The sequence below is a fragment of the Belonocnema kinseyi genome, chromosome 1 (assembly GCF_010883055.1).
Source record: "Belonocnema kinseyi isolate 2016_QV_RU_SX_M_011 chromosome 1, B_treatae_v1, whole genome shotgun sequence".
Taxonomy (NCBI): Eukaryota; Metazoa; Arthropoda; class Insecta; order Hymenoptera; family Cynipidae; genus Belonocnema; species Belonocnema kinseyi.
The window spans coordinates 96172273-96190351 of NC_046657.1; the positions used below are offsets into that span (position 1 = coordinate 96172273).

Genomic DNA, 18079 nt, shown 5'->3' on the forward strand with positions numbered 1-18079 from the left:
CTATCTAAGGATGGTACTATAGAACGCCACCTCAAGGTAGGCCTAGTGGCGCCATCTCTTGGTCAGGCCGGAAACTTATCAATCCACCCTCGTAGATAGAGTTTAATGTCATCTGCATATTTATAATATTTGTAGAATTTTAATTTGCCACCTAGATCAGAAGTGTAAATAATAAATAAACTAGGAGAGAGAGAAGACCTTTAGGGAACCCAATTTAACCTTTACCCAGTTGGTTAATTCGCCCTTACTATTTATGATGCGTTTCCACCTATTGCTGGTGCAAGACTTTAATCATTTGATACTTGAACCAGATAATTTAGACTCAAACCATTTAATACCTGAACCATGATAATTTAAAAGATTTTAATTTTCGAAGTAGAAGAGTATAGTTCACCGGGTCGAATGAGTTGGAGAAATTAAATAGAACCACCATTGTGACATCTTTCATCTCCATTGTCAATTTGATATCGGTGTCAAATTTTGGCTCTGCGGTTAATGTGCTGTGTTTAGCTTTAAAGCCAGATCGAAAAGATTCCATTAACTTATTCTTATCTAGAAAATGTGTTCGCTAGCGATGAACAGTACGCTCAAGCAGTTTAGAGAATGCGTTCAAAATAGAGATAGGGCAGAATTCATTCAGTGAAGAAGGCTTTGAGATCTTGGGAACAGTGCGGATAACTGCCATTTTCCAGCTATTTAGAAAAATTCCACTCTGTTGAGAAAAGTTATAAATCTGCAATACAATTGAAAGAATAACACGCAGGGCAAGTCTGATTATTTTAATAGAGTCTCCGTCTGGACCAATCGCATTTCAATTAACTTCAGAAGTTGTGTCCATCAGAGATACAGGGCAGATGTCTGAGAAAGAGAGGTCCCTGGCTTCAAAAGAATTGCTACGCAGAGCTAGGGTTGGAGGCACTACAGGTGGCCGGTTAGTTAGTGAAAACGCCTGTTGTAAATCCGAAGGCATGAAGTTTACGTCGAGGTCTTCTACACTTAGGCGGAATGAGACGCAAATATCGCAGAAAATGCCATACATTCTCCTTTGCATTCCGATTTTTCTGATGGCGTTGACATTATACTGGTTGTGTGAGTCTTCTTTGCGTGAACTTGGAACAAAGAGTGGCGCAAATTTGTCAATGACCTCCGTTAACATAGGAAAAAGCCCGTTTACCTTAAAGTTAACATGCACCTGTAAAATCATATTATCCAAATCGTAAATCTTTAGGTGGTCATCAAATCCCTGCGCTTTAATATAATTCAGACGATGGATCTACGTGACAGTCAGCCTAGTTGGAAGGTTACAGGATACTTGGTATTCAATGTTGATCGAATCATGATTGGAAAGAAAGAGAATAGGGTGCTGTCCATCAGCAGTTAATTTGTCAGTGTGGTGAGTGTAGTGATGCGGAACAATGGACAAAACAGCAAGGAAAACCACAGACTTACAGTAAATTGTAAGATTATTATATGTATTTAATTCTGTGTTTGAATCTCTCATTAAAATGATATTATTATAATTGGGAACAAGCGCAAAAATATCTTACTCCAATTCCTTTTTATAATTGGCCTTAAGAGGATTTGTAAATCACCCCCACTAACAATTGATCGTTTCCGGCTGAGACTGCAAGAAATAGATAATCCGCTATCGAATAATTTGCTTGTGGGCTGCAGCCAACCACGTAACCTGAGCGACTGGCATGTAAGTAAAGGCATACTCTACCTCCCATTCTCTCCTTTCTGTACTGACGAAGCAGCAAATAATTCTTGATTACAACGGCACTAGAGGTGGTTTCAGGTTTCAATCACGTCTTTCAAACTGCAATGATTTGATAATCACGAGAGCTGAAGAAAATTTGAAAGTGAAAAAAATGGGCCAGGAGAGACTATGCATTTATGTGTTAAATTGTGAGCTTATCTATATATTTGAGTGCAAGTACAAGATGCGAAAGACAGGCTGAAGCAAATGAGGAGACCCGTCAAGACATGTAACAAGAAAAATTTCGAACCAAGCTCTCTCGAGGACATTATAACAAATAAGAGTACAGTGACGTTCATCCAAGAGTGCCCCTCTGAGGAAATGACATCCCGCGTCAGCTGAAAAAAGTAACAAGATAGATCCGACCAGATGCTTCACAAGATACAAAGCTCTTTAAATCATAGATATAATCACTCAAACTAATTAAAGATATCACACCAAAATATAATATAACCACAATAAAGAGGAGAAAGGAAAATATGCTGAAAATAATAGAAGTTATGCATGTGAAAAGTACTTCCACAAGGGCTACAACATAAAAAAAACCGTTCAAAGGAAAATAATATACGGTAACTGCCGTTGACACATCGTGTAAGTTCACCTGTAAACACCATGATTGCTATCGTAGCAAGTCGAGATCCTGTAGGTAGGCAAGAATAACTCTCATTGAGCCGTCCTGCTTTCTATCGAAGATTTTCCCGCGACTCATCCACAAATATTTGATTTTCTTGTTCCTCCTCAGCTCGTATATCTGCCCAGAATACTGAATTAGAGCTTCTCTAATGTATAGAAATGTTATTTCCTTCACAGACCAGCCAGTTGAGCTAATCAAGAAGATGGGGTTCTTCTTGCTTTGTTCAATAATAGTGGCACATGTCTGCTGCTACTTAGATTTTGTGACTATAATAGGCGGTCGTTGAGTGATTTTTATATTTGATCTAGTCTGATTGAGTTTGTAAATACTTAACAGACTATCATTCGCAAGGGGCGGAGCAAGAGAATTAGGAATTTGGCCTATAATTTCCGGGAGATTTTTCAGAAGTTTCTAAGGTAAAACGTGTATTTCAAGTATGTTGGCAAGGGCAATCTGTTCAAGAGAGTAAGATTTACGCTCGAGATAAGAGAGTTGAGATGCCTGAGTCAGTTCGCTCTGCCTGAGATGCTTAGTGTCCTCTCGTAGAACCTGTATTGCTGACACGTTTGATGCGACCCTGTTGAAAATTCCTATATAGAATCCTGTATAAAATCCTACATAGAAACTTTTCAAGAACCTGTACGTGATCCTATGAGGGTTCCTATGTGGGCTCTGACGTATGACTCCTTCAAGGAAAAGTGCAGTAAGTACAGTATTTGTGGTTCGAGTTCCTGGGATGAGTGGCTAGAAATTGTGTAAGACCTATATTGTCTAGCATCGATGGCTGTGCGTGTTTGCGCACTCTTGGTTTATGTTTAGAAACTGTCGAGTCAGCAGTTCGAGGGTTCGCATCCTCAGAGTTGTGTGAATGTATAAATAAATTAAATTTAAATCGCACAAGTAAAATTTTCCCTGCGCAGGTTCCTGTGCAGGAACCTTTGTAATATCCTGTGTCATTGTATACATATGGGAATTATTCCTGTATATAGGTTCCTCTATAAGAACCTACATAAGATCCTTTTCACTTTTCCTTGAAGGAATCATACGGCAGAACCCACATAGGAATATGAGTAAAACCTAATGAACAAAAGGATTGGCATTTAACGTAGTGCAGTAAATCGCTTGACCCCCTCGGCCTCGTGACAGAAATACCACAGGTTGTACAGATAACCATGTAAGAAGACATCCTACTTGAGAAACCTGCACCAAGCACAAGATAAATCAGGAAAGAACTAATCTTTTCTGACAAAACTGATCAGTTAAACACAAAATTCAATCATGCAAAAGTAATCACAAATAACTACCACCTCGTTATGATGTCAATCTTACCGATAACTGACAAATTTTAGCCCACCTTTTCTATTTTGCACACTATTTTTTAAAAGTTTTTCCTTAAGAAAAGCATTTGCCTGCTGAAAAATTCATATATAGGATCCTATGTCATTTTCTATAGGTGGCACCTATAGGCGAAACAAATAGGATCCTATGTAGGATCCTATATAGAATCCTATGTAGGTTTCTATATAGAATCTTATGTAGGTTTCTATATAGAATCCTATGTAGGTTCCTATATAGGAAGTTTCAGTATGGTTTATTAGCTTTATGTGGGCTTAACCATTTTTCAAGCCAAAGGAATCTTTTTCTGAAAAAATCATTTTTGAACTTATCCCATAAACGATGTAAGATATCACATAAGAAACAAAGGCCTTTTTTGTTGAACTTTTTTTAATGTGAAAACTTTTGTTAAAATTTATTTGCATGTATCTTTCGTTGTTTTCGAGAAAAATGCGATAATTTAATTTTTTGAAAAAAACAAATTCTAATGGCCATAAAAATTTCTTTGCTTAAATAAAACTTAAGGGTATTTTCCTTATGTAAGGCCGATTTAGAAAATATGAGTGTAAATTTTTTGTGAAAATCGACTTTTTATATATTTAAAAAAATTGTAATGACTTCGTTAATTTTCAACTTTTTGAAACTTTTTCGACGGATTTCAAAAAGAAAATTTAAATGTCTACATTAGCTAAACAAATACTATAGCATTTTAAAGAGAAAATTTGTTATTTGTTGGCTAATTTTCTCTAAAAAACAGCATATTTCATCGCTGAGAGATTATGTGAATTAAAGTATAGAACATGCCTGATGTTTAATGGATTCGGTCTACATAAAGATCCCAATTATGTTTTTTTTTTAATTTGTTGTCTGATAGAAAAAGATCATAGGGAATTTTTTGTTCACTTTTCTTGACTGGAAATAAACAAAAAAAGATACCGTATTGAAAAACCATGTGTATATTCACTATTGTTGTAATTATTTGTGCTTATTTCATGAGCAATTTGCTTCCACACAACAAAAATGAGTATCTCAATATTTGCTCAGCTTATGTTTTGGTCTTAAGAAAAGTCTTATTTTCAGAAAATTAGACATGAGAGAGCCCATCAAAATGTCAAAGTCAATAATCTTGTCGATTAATTTTAAAAAGATATTGGTAGGTTATGGTAGGTGGTAAAAGGTTTCTCAATTGGGCAATCAATGCGCTTCGAAAACACGAACAAATATATCATATAAATTATTGTTATATTCCCTATATTAAAAAAATTTCCTCACAACAACATGATAAATAATACATTGTTGTATCTAAGTGCCTCATCGTTCTAAAATTCGGGATGATAGGTCCAATATGTTTCATAAGCTTGGATAGTTGTGCCGAATTTTCAGGCCGACTAATCCATATCTTTTTGCAACCCTCCAAATTTCTCAGGAATTTTTTCACAGTCTTTTTTAAAATTAATAAATCGGCATTGCCAGATAATAAGAGATCATAGAATGTTTGGCAATAGGTCAGTCAATGTGTCTCAAAGACGGAAACAAACATGTCAGATGTAGTATAGTAGTGTTTCTGGTATGAAGAAAGTTGTTCTCATATAAAAACAATACACAAATTTTTTTTAAACTTCATAGATCGGTACTGGTGGGTTGTGAAACGTTCCATAATAGGTCGATCAATGCGTCTCAAAAATAGGAACAAACACACTGGGTATAGTATTGTTCTGTTTTGAATATATGAAGAAAGCTTCGTTCATATGAACAGGATAAACATTTCTTGAAAACTTCATAAACCGGTACTGGTTGGGCATCGATTGATCAATAGGTCAATCCCGGGTAGAAATTTAAGTCGGGGGCTGGCCATTCTACAGCTGGAGAGCCCAGCTTTAAGTCGGGAGCTGGCAATAAGACAATAAGTGGAATCGGAAGCAATTTTTGTATCTCTGGTGTAGGTATATTTTCACGAACGTTCTGTACAATTATATTTTTCTATAATAGTTAACATTTGAAGGATGTCGCGGCAAAAGAACTGTAAGTCCACTTGGATACATTTTTCAGGAAAGTGAAAAAACCTTCCTAAAAATCGTATTCTCAAAAAAAAAAAAGGGAAACACATTCGAGATTCGTAAATCCATGGATTATTAAACATTTTTAGATTCCAATTGACATAAAACATATGCCGTAAAGATTATAAATGCATTGCGAGACAAATAGAGAACTAAGAAATGAAAAATTAAATTGAAAAAATCGTTTCTTTAAAAAAACTGATTTTACAATACTGCACTTGTATTTTGTAACTATTTAGTACAAGAACAAAATGTAATTGAATACAAAGATTTAGATGTCGGTGTTATTGATCATAGTTTATTGTAATAAAAGTCCACTTCAGGTTCAAATTTGGATATATCCTTTCACTACAATGCCAGGTAGACATGTCGTTATTCCTGCCGTGACACCCTTCATTTATTTGTATAGTTTTAGATAAAACTAGAGGTATGATCTCTAATAAAATCTAAATTATAGACCTTAAAGTAACTGCAATAAAAAATGTACAAAAAACGATTTGTATAAAATGGTTTTCTTAATCTCTTTCCCTAAGTCTGTTTATAATATTAATACTTTTCAAGGACACTCTTTTTTTTTTAAGTTGAAAATTAAAATGCGTCAAAAATGAAGATCATCACAATTTTAAAGCGCTTGAAACTTAATAAGTTAAAATGCGCATTCGAAAGGACTTAAATTAAAAAAGACCTCATTTTAAAAAAACATACAAAATTTAAGTTAAAAGTGCCCAGACTTAAAAATATCAAAAAATAAAAGATTTCAAATTTCAAAAAAATATTTTAAGAATCGAAATTAAAAAGGTTCCGAATTTCAAAGCTATAACTCATCAACTTTTGTCTAAACTATTTCAATACAACAGGAATGTTTTTCTTATCAACTATTATAGGCAGTATTATAGAGATAACTTAGGTTCCTATTTATAGTGAATTAAAAAATGACTTAGATGAATAATTTAATGAAGACAGAAAACACGAGAATGATTGATAAAGAATCAAATGATTTTTCGCTTCCACTTTCCACTGCAATCCCACTTTGTTGATATACATTTCCGTTTTGTTGGTATCCGTTATCATTTGGTTGATATCCGCTACCGTTTGGTTTAAAACCACTTCCATTTTGTTGATATCCATTATCACTTCGGCCATATGCACTTCTATTGTTGGTCATTACCTGGGAAGGTTGATTTGGATAATCTGGAGAACAAGCAGTTCCTTGAACTGCTTCCTTCAACGAACCAGTCAAAATTCGAAAATTGTAGTCCTGAGGGTCCAGGCGGTCATACATAAACTTTGGGAGACGGTCGGAAAGAACCCAGATGTTGCCGTTCGAATCAATCTAAGAGAAAATGAATGAGCATTAATATTATTAAGAATTACTGAAAACTACAGGATATAGAATTCCATTCACTGAAACGATGATTTTTTCCTTTAAATATATTTATCGAACTGTCTACTGTTACAACAACACTAGTCAGTGCTTTCGTTCATATGAGATTAAAGTTTGGGTTTATGAAGCTTCATGTGATGCTTGTCAAAAGTTGTAAATTTGTTCTAGTTGAAACGAAAATCGTATGCTTTTTAAATAAACAAATTTTAATGTTTTGACAAGATAATTGAAGTAAACTTTGGAAAGTCCTGGAAGATTACGGAATCAATGGATGGCTCCTACAAGCAATGAAAATCATATATGCAAGTTGCAAAGCGAGTGTGAAGGTAAATGGAAAACTCAGTGACTGGTTCGATATTATGCAAGGTGTTAGGCAAGGATGCGTTATGTCTTCATGGCTATTTATTTTATTCCTTAACAAATGTCCAAGAATGACCCTCTTAGACGAAAAAGGTTTGAATCTAGAGACAGTGAGAGTACGTGGGTTAGCTTTCGCAGATGATAAGGTTGTTATGGCAGAGTCAATCGAAGGCTTGCACAGAATGTTGTGTAGACTTAATACGCAAGAGCTTTAATATAAGATTGACCGATTCAGTCCTTCCTAGAAGTGCTGGCCCATGCAGTTTCTCAGTACACAGGCAGTGGAAAAATGCATCACCATCTGTTTCTATAGACTTTTTGCGTTTCCACAAACTGATTTAGTCGCAAGGACAGTGCGAGGCAATCCCCTTGTCCTTATATTGACGCTCTCGTGCAGTAACATGAAGCACATGGGTCTTTAAATACATTTGAATAAAACAAAAATTATGGTGTTTGAAAGAAAGGGTGAAAAAACAGTACGCAACATTTTCTTAGTAGTATTTGTTTAATATTTCAAAAAATTAAAACTTTATCAAAAATTCTTTTGTCTAAAATATGATTTTATATTATTATTTTGTATCAAAAACTGTTATATAAAAAATTGGCAAGAATTTTTTCACACATAAAATATTGTATTTATAGAGAAAAAATCAGATATTTAAAAATTACTTAATAATGGGGGGGGGGGGTAATGTCCATTGTATTGCTTAAATATAGGTATTAAAAATTATTTAATTCTGAATACTTTAACCATTACAATTTTAAACATTTACTTTGGATTGTTGAATTCAAAACACTTTCAACTTTAAATTTCTTAACATATTAAAAGGTTCTCGGTTCAAAGTGTTTTATTCTTGTAAGCTTCCTACTGAACAAATTTCTCCAGTTTGAAAGCCTAAAATTTAGATGTAAAATCTGTGAATTTTGATTTTGTATGTTTCAGCTTGAATCGTGTGTTAAAAACATCAATACACGATGCAGAATTTTTAATTCTTCAAGGTGTCCAATTAAAAATATTTTTATTTTGAATGCTTATCAATCAAACAAGTTTAATCTGGAATATTAAATTGTCTGATTTTGAATTTTAAATATTTAAATTTGTTTAAATTTGAACACTTAAAAGTAGAGATTATTTAATTTTGAATGCTCAATATTACTCTTGTTTAAATTTCGTTACTTCCATTTAAAATTCTCTAATTATGCGTTTAGGTATATATTTCAGTTCTTTAGGATTATGATTCGAATTTTAGGTCGTGGAACATAAAAAGATTCCCTCTAAAAATGTTAGACTTGGATTTCTAACATTAAAATTATTCAATAATGTTTTTGTTGTGAGAAAATCAAATAAAAAAAATGTAAACCATTATTTTAGAAATAAAAGAGAAATAACCTTTAGATCGTTGGGGAAGACCATGGTAACATTATTCATATAAACAGGTCGATGATTCTGAATATCATAGGGGGTTCCAGTCCTCCAGCAGGCGATGGCATTAAAATTAACGAGAGCATAGAGAAGAATTCCAGTTTTGGGTTCCAAAAAGCTCACACTGCTTTGTGCGTTATTTCCTCGTGACCCCAGATATTTGTATTGACTAGCAGTGTCTAAAAATATTTTTAAAAACATGACATAAGATAATTTACTACCGCTTTGCACATGATAGTTATTATGACTATTATTCTAATTGGCCCTTCTTCTTTCTCAACATCCAAAATAAGTCTCCTGGACTGCAAGGTATTATTTATTCTCCTTGTTCATACATTTTTAGTCGTAAAATTGCAGATAAGTGGCCAAACAGAACGTTAGACTCGGGTGATAATTATTGAGTACGTGTACACGTCGACCCCTACAACAACTGATAGCGAGAATGGAAACTGAACTGTTGTAAATATTGATTATATGGTGAAAAAAGTAAAGATTTCAATTAATTTTTATATAGTCAAGAATAAAAATAAACGCAAAGTAAATAAACTACATATCGCACTGCATAGTATAGTATTTAGCAGGCTTGTTTCCGTTTAAGTTTTTTGTAAACAGTCGAGATATGTAAGTTGAACTACAAAACTTTTACTTTTACATAAATATGTGGCCATCCACATGAAACGGGCCCTTATGGCCGGTATGTAAGTTAACAAGCGGGCCGGCGGGGCATTTTTTAAATTAAAACTGCAAAAAACGAAATATACCTGCTTCCGGTGATTTTCGGAACATGAGTATAGTGCCATTAGAAAAAGGTTTTTAAGAGCTTGGTATTTCAGAAACAATAAAAATTAATATTAATACTTTATTTTCTTAATTTTCGTAATCTCTATTTACGGGAAATTGAAATTAAATCTATTTTTTGTTTTGCTCGTATCTTGCCCTACAAATTTCAGGTAAAATTGATGACATCACCACCTCGTGCTCTGACAGTACATTCCAACTTCGTCTCCAGATTTCGCACATAGCTAATTAAAGTAAAGATTTACCTGGTCCATTAACAAGTTGTTGGTCCCTGAGAAACTTCGTACTGACAGAAAATTCCTTCGTGCTGCAAAGAGGATGGAAGTATAATGTACTATAACCATCTCCTGATGGCTGTAAAGCCATCCCAAATATTCCATCGTTCCAGTGGAAAGTGATTCCGGAGACGTTGAAATCACTACTCTGCAAAATACATTTTTAAAATTATATTTTATTATTCTAATTATTTAAATAATCTTCCTCAACATTAAAGTCAGAAAAATTTCCCCTGAAACATCTGTTCATAGCAATAACTTTCTAAATAATGGCCTAATCATAATCTAACTAATAACGAATAGTAACCTGGGCAGAAAAATTACATATAGTTTATACATAGTGGAACAAATTATGTATATTTTCCACTGTGTATGATTTTTCCGCCCGGGAAGACTCCTTTTATTTACCATCACCATGAACCAAGAAACAGTATTCTAGCAACCAAGCAGAAAAATTCCAGTAAAAACTGTCAGGGCGCTTCATAAAAATCTATGCAGTAAATCCTAATTAACAATCTTTCTATAGCAAGATTGCCATAAAACAATCCCTCTAGAAAAGGACCGTAAAATCCACCTAGCTATTTTTAATAACAACTCGTCTAGCAACGAAAGACAGCAATTCATAGGGGAAACCAGTACGCACGGAGAAAAAGATATCGCACAATGATATCGCAAAACCTCTGTATGGAAATAAAGCGCAATATGATAACGTACAAGCAGGTTCCGGAGCTTTTTAGGATATTATAATGCACTAATATCGATACGAACCCTCGTATATATAATATAATAAAATAATAATATAATGTAAAATCTTGCAATGTACGTTATCACGATGTTATGCTATTATAATGTAACAATTACGATATATAGCGCAGGAATTACGTTATATAATGCAATTCTTGCGATATCGTTTTCTCCGTGCGAGGTGGATAAAAACTACCAAAAGAATAATATTGATAAAAATGATAAACAAATGTGAAAAGTATTACATACCAAAATAAATCTGTATCATTAATTTGAAGGTAGCAATGACATCACATTAATTATATCAACCATTTATCTTGCATTTTTTATTTTATACGTTTTTAACCTTTTGCAATTGTATTCAGGTGGTACGAAGTGAATATTCGCATTTTAAGCCTTCCTCATCAGTTGTTGAAGGACATTGTCTATAAATTCATAAGACAAAAATCTAAACTGTTATTTAGAAATATTTTTTCTTTTCTGCAGTTATTATTTTAATAAATTTTGAAAATTGTGCGAGCTTCAAACTGCACGGGAAAAAGATATCGCACAATGATATCGCAAAACTTCTATATTGCAAGAAAGCGCAATATGATAACGTACAATCAGGTCCTGGAGCTTTGTACGATATTATAATGCACTAATATCACATACAAAAATGAAGTTAAATTTCGTTGCTGTCGTCTGTTACGACGTCCTTAGCAGCAATGGGAAAAAGGCAGAGTATGAATCAGTTCGAGCTATAAATCGGGACTCTAGATTTAAAACAATCACAGAGAAAATTAAAAATTTGCTGCAGGTAAGACCTGCAACTATTAATAATTAAACATATTTCGGCGAAAGTTTCATTGAGGTTAGGAAAATAATTCTGAACTCGTCGACTGCTTCGCGCTGAAGTGAGCAAATTTCAGTACAACATGTAGAATCTACGACAGAAAACACAAAAAATATGTACTTACTGATATATTTCCTCCGAAATAAATCACATTATTGTAGACGAATTAGAACTTACTTAATACAATTTAGCAAAAGCGCAAAATGTAACTGACGGATGGGAATCCCTATTTCTTAGGTTATAGATTGCACAATTATGCGTATATAATGTAAAAACTTGCAATGTACGATATCACGATTTTGCGCTATTATAATGCGATAATTACGATATATATTGTAATTTGTGCGATATAGTTTTTTCAGTGTGTGTCGTATTTAACAAGCAGCATTGACCGTCATTGATACAGACTATGGTAAACAACAATAAACTTTGAACCTCTCTTAAAATCAGGTAAAATATATTTTCAAGCAAAATTAAAAGAATTAATCATTAGATAATGTTGAAGTCAAGATTTTAGCAAATTAAAGAAACCGTTGAAAAATAGCGAAATCAATTTAATTTAACAAATGATAATATGTCAGCACACAAATTTTTCAACCTCATGTCAAAAACACTTTTTCCAATATTTCAATTAAAAATCTGCCCGCTTTGCGGGCACATTCTTATCGAGCGCGACTCGCTTCGCTCGCAAGTTTGAGCGCGCCTAGGGCACGCGACGATTGAATCTCGCACTCGGATATTTATTCTTTGCATTTGGAATGCTTGAATAAAACTTTATCAAAAAGATCTCCTGCAGATGGCAGTATTTTTATGCGTCTTCATATACTAAATTGTCTACTTAATTAAGTATGGTCAATGATTAAGTTTCTCAAACCTGTTTAGGCTTTGAGGTACACATTCTCACCCTGACACTTGCGCCGCGCGCTCGATTCCCGACAGACATTTGTGAACAGGTTTTCTTGAATCTTTTTTTTCTCGTAACTTTCGTCGTTTTTCCACAAATTTTTTTATTTAATTTTTTTATTTTCAATGTTATTTTGCACGAATAAAACAAAAGGTACGCGTCCTACCAAGAAGTGATACTTAACGATATTGTATGTCTTTTTTGGTATAACAATTTTTCTTAATTCATCTTTTTTCGTATCCTACATAGTTTGGACACAAAATGGAATTTTTGATTCTTCATTATTTTTTGTGCAGTCAAAATTTGAATGTTCGATTTTCCAAGAAAATAAAAAAATCTGTTATATTAATCTTGTACGGATTTCAAAAAGCAATGTTTTTCTTCTCATGACTTTTTTCATAGCGTGCGTGTTTTTGCCTAAAATTTGAATTTTCGGTTGATTAATAAAATTTTGAAAATGCTATAACTCTTAAAATGTTCATTTTATTGAAAAAAGTCATAAGGATAAATTGTTTGTCATTTTTAACACTATAAATATCCGTACATATAATTTTCAACTTCAGAAAAAAAGTGTTTTCAAACATTTTCAAAGTGCGCTCACTTTTTGCATTTTTATCAAAAATGGCTGATTAACGAACTCGTCCTTTCTTTTAGGACCTGAAAAAAGTGTTCCAAAGATGGATTTGATCTTTTGATTTTTTCGAGAGTTATTGTGTTTACGGACGGACGGGCAGGCAGACGCCATCGTATAAAACTTGATTTTCGGATTCAGGGGGTCTCAAAACGTGGAGATCCGTTTAAAAACTGTGATGTTAAATTTCGGACAATTCTAATACTTTCTCTATCATAAATTTTGAGAATGTAAAAAAGGGCCAGTAAGTGGTTATAAGGCTAATTATAAAATGTATTCTTAATTTTGCTACTTTTAACAAAATACCACAGAACTTTTGTTTTAAATCCCAACCATTTTTTCTATTATTCAATTCATACTGAAACTAACCTCGTACTCGTATCCACCTCGTACTACTTTCCCTTATAGCAAATCTCCCTAGCGAGAGGTCTTCAAAATGAACCTGAACGGGGTAATAACAATTTACCTAAGACAGAACTCTGAAGATAGAAGTGCCATATTTTATTGATTTTTTTAAAACGTCCCCAACCCTCATAAAAATATTTATTGCTTAAACACTAAATGTGAACCGTAAACTTCACCCAATGAAATCGTAATTAAAATTAGAATTTTTAATTAATTAAATGAAATTAGTACCAATTTTAACAAATGAGTTTTCTCGGAACATAGTTTATGTGAATAAATTCATTAAAAAAAACAGAAAAGTGTTCAGTTTGCTTCTAAGTGTAAACATGTTTTTGTAAATGAATATACAAAAATAAAAACTAAACTAACCAAATAGTGAAAGCAGCTAATATATGCTGCATTTTTTAATAGTACTTTATTAAAAAAAATGGAATAGAATAGAAAATAATATTTCATGTGTATTATTACTAGACTAACCGGAGTCAGTGCCCAATATTAAATAAAAATTGTAACAATCAATTTTGTAATCTGAATAATATAATAATCTGTTCCTCATTTAAACCCCTAGATCCTAGATTATTCTTTAAACGCTTAGAAATTAAAGGATGCTTTGAATTTTCATTATTTTAAAATAATTTTTCCCACAAGGATAATAAATATAACATTTAAAAGTGGTACGTCTCACATTGTCCTGATACTTCCCCGTAAGTAGTAATGTACTTTCTGTTCAGCCTTTCAAAACGCTCCCCTTTACAAGTTTACAGAATGTCCAATAGGGCTACCCTTAATTTTCACTTTTTGAATTTCTTCCCTCACTCTCAAGTTTTGCTCGAATTTCAACAAAAAAAAAGATCTCGAAATTCGTGCAGTTTAGGGGTGGCGCAAATAGTATTTATTTAATAGGGGAAAGTCAGCTTTTTGTAAATCTATTATTTAAACACAATGATATGACACATATAAGTCCGTGTTTCAATATATTGTTCAGAATTCAGAATTGTTTCTCCTGATTTTTTTTTATGCAAACTATCTACTTGAACGAATACATTTTATTTAAATGATTTTTAAATTATTTAAGCAAATTATTTTATTTTTATTATTGATTAAAAAACTCATGACCCATATAAAATACTTTCATTTCGCGACTTACTTGAATACAAATATTGAAACAAATTAAAATTGTTTAAAAAATTTAAATTAGTTCAAAATGACTCGATATTCTTATAATTACGATTATTGATTATTTACGAAAAAAAACTTTCCAAAAGCGTTAATAAGCCGAAATATCACGCAAAATTCAAATTTGTCACTTGTGGGGTGTTCTTTAGGGAACTATAAAAATGGTTAAAAATCGTTTGTTTTTATCTCAGAATAATTCTGAGCAATATACTGAAACACAGAATTATTTGTGACATATCATTGCATCTAAATATTGGATTTACAAAAACCTGACGTTTTCCGATATTAAATCAGTGGGACACTTTATGGTATTTGCGTCACCCATAAATATTAACCGATATGATTCAAATTGGGAGAATTCTAAACAAAAATTGCAACAAGCATAAATTGGTACAAACCTACTTGCCGAGTGGAGATATACGATAAAATTCCTATAGAATTCACAGGCAAATAGGCTTGCTAATGTATGCCAAATAGGTCCTCAAATCTTGAAAAATTTTAAGTTTAATACTGCCTTTTCTCTAGTTGTGATAAAAAGACTTGTCAATTCCAAACATGCTTTCCTTTAATCAGCTGATACCATTATCAACTGTGTGATCCAACTTGCTAAATCATACACCGATTGATCCAATTTAATTAACTTCCAACCTGACTGTGCCTAACTGTCTGTACTGAGCGTTATCTGTTTTCGATCCGAAAACAGGTCAACAAAATATAAAATCATTCTGAAATATGCAGCTTTTCGAATCAAAACATAAGAGCGTCAAATTATGAATCCTCATTCCGAAGGCAAGGAGAAGCAACAAGGTTGTGTGCCTCGAAACTTGAAAAATGCGTTCCGCATTCAGAGGGTGTCGTTTCAACCACTGTATATGAATTTCTACATTCCCAAATTTCTTTCCTAGGAGTAACCACTTTAACTTCTTTAATACTGATCTCTTTGAGCAAGGATTTAACCAAGGGACCGGAGCTCAGCTCTTTTTGTACAATTAAGATCTACTATTAAGTCACTCCACCTCGTATTTTCTAGACCTCCATGTCGGTACGGCCAGAAGGACCTTGGTCCGAGTCCCTCCCTGCTTACGTATGTATGCTACAACAGTTTTGTTTTCTGATTGCACTATCAATAATTTGAATGGTCTGTTCCCACTAAACACAATCGTTAAACGTTACTAGTGGTAACGAGAACTTCCTTCTCTGTTTTTTTTTTCAATATACTTCGACTTGCTCTCTGTAGTTCGCATAAAAACAGGCGCCTCAAGGGTCACACTATTGATACAGAATTGATTTTTCCTAGCAAGCACATTCCTAATGCCCAGTCCCATCTTCCTGTCAATCTGATGCGATGAACGTGCTTCAAAATTCGAATCTTTTTGTCGTCTGGTAAATTCATCACGTTAGCTTCCGTGTTCTATGTTATTCCTAAAAATTTCAACTCTCTTATAGGAGTCTTAACAGACTTTCGGGTATTTATCAGCCAATCCAAGAACCGAAGACGATGAATCACTCGACTCATCTGATCTTGAAGTATTCGCTGATTCTGATGAGCCAACAAGAAGTCGTCCAGATAAACTAATGTCCGGATTCCTTCTTGATGAAAAACACTCGCTAAACAATTGGTTATCCTGGAGAAAGCCAGTGGGGCATTTGCAAGGCTAAATGGGAGGCAAGCCATGTTATAAACCTGAATAATGTACGAGAGGCAAAGATATCTTCGACGATACCGTGTTATTGGAATATGGAAATAAGCCTACAATAAATCCAACTTTACCAAAAAAAATCATTTCTTTGAAGGAATTTTGGTACCTTTAGCTGACTTATTAACTGAAACTTTTTTGGGAAAATGTATACATTTAGACGGCATAAATTTAATATCTAACGAAACTTTCCGTCTGGTTTTGGAACGAGAAACATCGGAGAAATAAACCCTGTTATCTACACAACCTTTTCTATCACACTAAAATCCAGTAAGTTTCTCATTTCCATCGACATCTAATAAGATGCTTTGGTGGCGAATCTCTTTATGTTTTCGTTTGATGGATGTACCACAAAGGGCTTTTTACGATTGGTATCACATATCCTTTGAGCATTTATAGTACAGAATCGGGAACTTTTCTCTGTTTCCACTGCGGAATAACGTGTTTTACTGGCCTTCTGGAATCGGATTGTCACATTATATGTGAACGCTGATCCTTCTTTCTTGGTCAAAAAGATCCAATCAAGGCAACAGAGCGATTTGACTTGACCTTAAACTTAGAAATATCTTCATTCTTGATCTAAAAACATTGAAAGTGAATTCTCACAACAAGATGGAACTCTGATGGAGGGATTTCCGCTAGCTTTGCTGCCTGATAATTCTCCGTAGACTTAAATACTTTCTATCCCATCTGAATAATCTCCGTTCTTATAGCAAAAGTAAAGTGAAGAAAATCATCTGAGGTCTCCTTAATTAATATCTTCATAGGCCCCCGAGTGCTTTTGCGCCAGTATTTTCATTCCTTTCGTTATTCTCTATCACTGGAGCAGCATGAAGCTTTTCTTGCACCTCCTTATGCCTTATTTTATTCCAACCTACTATTCCCAACTTTTGGCAAGAAATACTTTGAGCCCTGATCTTAGGGAGTCCTTTTCATCGACCTCTTGCCTTGATGATTCCTTAAATCCTGCCCCCATCAACTCAACAATCTTTTTAGATGGTTTTGTGAACATATTATTCACACGGTCCTCCAGAACTGCCATCCTCGAACGTTTTCTTAGAGGTGTCTTTAATCCTGCAGAGTCAGCATCTCTCTTCACCACAGGAGGTGGACTATTTTCCTCCTCCTCAAAATCTTAACTATGCTACAAAGATTGAAGCTCATGGGCCACCTGTTTGCGAGGAATGAATAGATGCTTCATAGACCTTACCGTCTGCAGAAACAATTGATCGTCTGGATTTCATAACGTCCTTAACGTTCGGAATGACGCTCAATTTAGCTCGCCCTACCGAACCTTTTAATTTATTTGTAAGCGCAGATGAATTAATAACACGGCCACACAAAAAAAGAAAGGTGTGCGGATCTGGTAACAAGACACACGTATTCCTATGGATTTTGGGGCACTGAATTCAAATTCGGTACCAAAAAGCACTCATCATGTCATGGTTGAGCCATAGCCTCAAAAAATGACAAAAAATCATGAACTGAGGCAAATAAATTTCAAATAATGCCAGTGATTCAAATTGTCACTTCAAAAACATGTCGACAACTGTGAAGGAACAACCCTTGTCTGATATCAACTTATTTAACATAACTTTACCCAACAGAACCTGACCTCACCTGACCTGAATTAACAGAAATTTATTGAACTACACGTAAAGC

General features: G+C 33.8%; 1 protein-coding gene across 1 annotated transcript in view; it reads right to left on the reverse strand.

The window, feature by feature from the left end:
• The window catches only part of LOC117178905, a 128026-nt gene that overhangs the window by 89854 nt on the left and 20093 nt on the right, over positions 1-18079 (reverse strand). The window contains exons 4-7 of the mRNA XM_033370448.1: positions 9996-10173; positions 8920-9131; positions 6726-7118; positions 898-1192 (exon numbers count right to left, since the gene is read on the reverse strand). Of these exons, the coding sequence (XP_033226339.1) occupies positions 898-1192; positions 6726-7118; positions 8920-9131; positions 9996-10173 (1078 nt within the window). The remainder of the gene's footprint in view (positions 1-897; positions 1193-6725; positions 7119-8919; positions 9132-9995; positions 10174-18079) is intronic.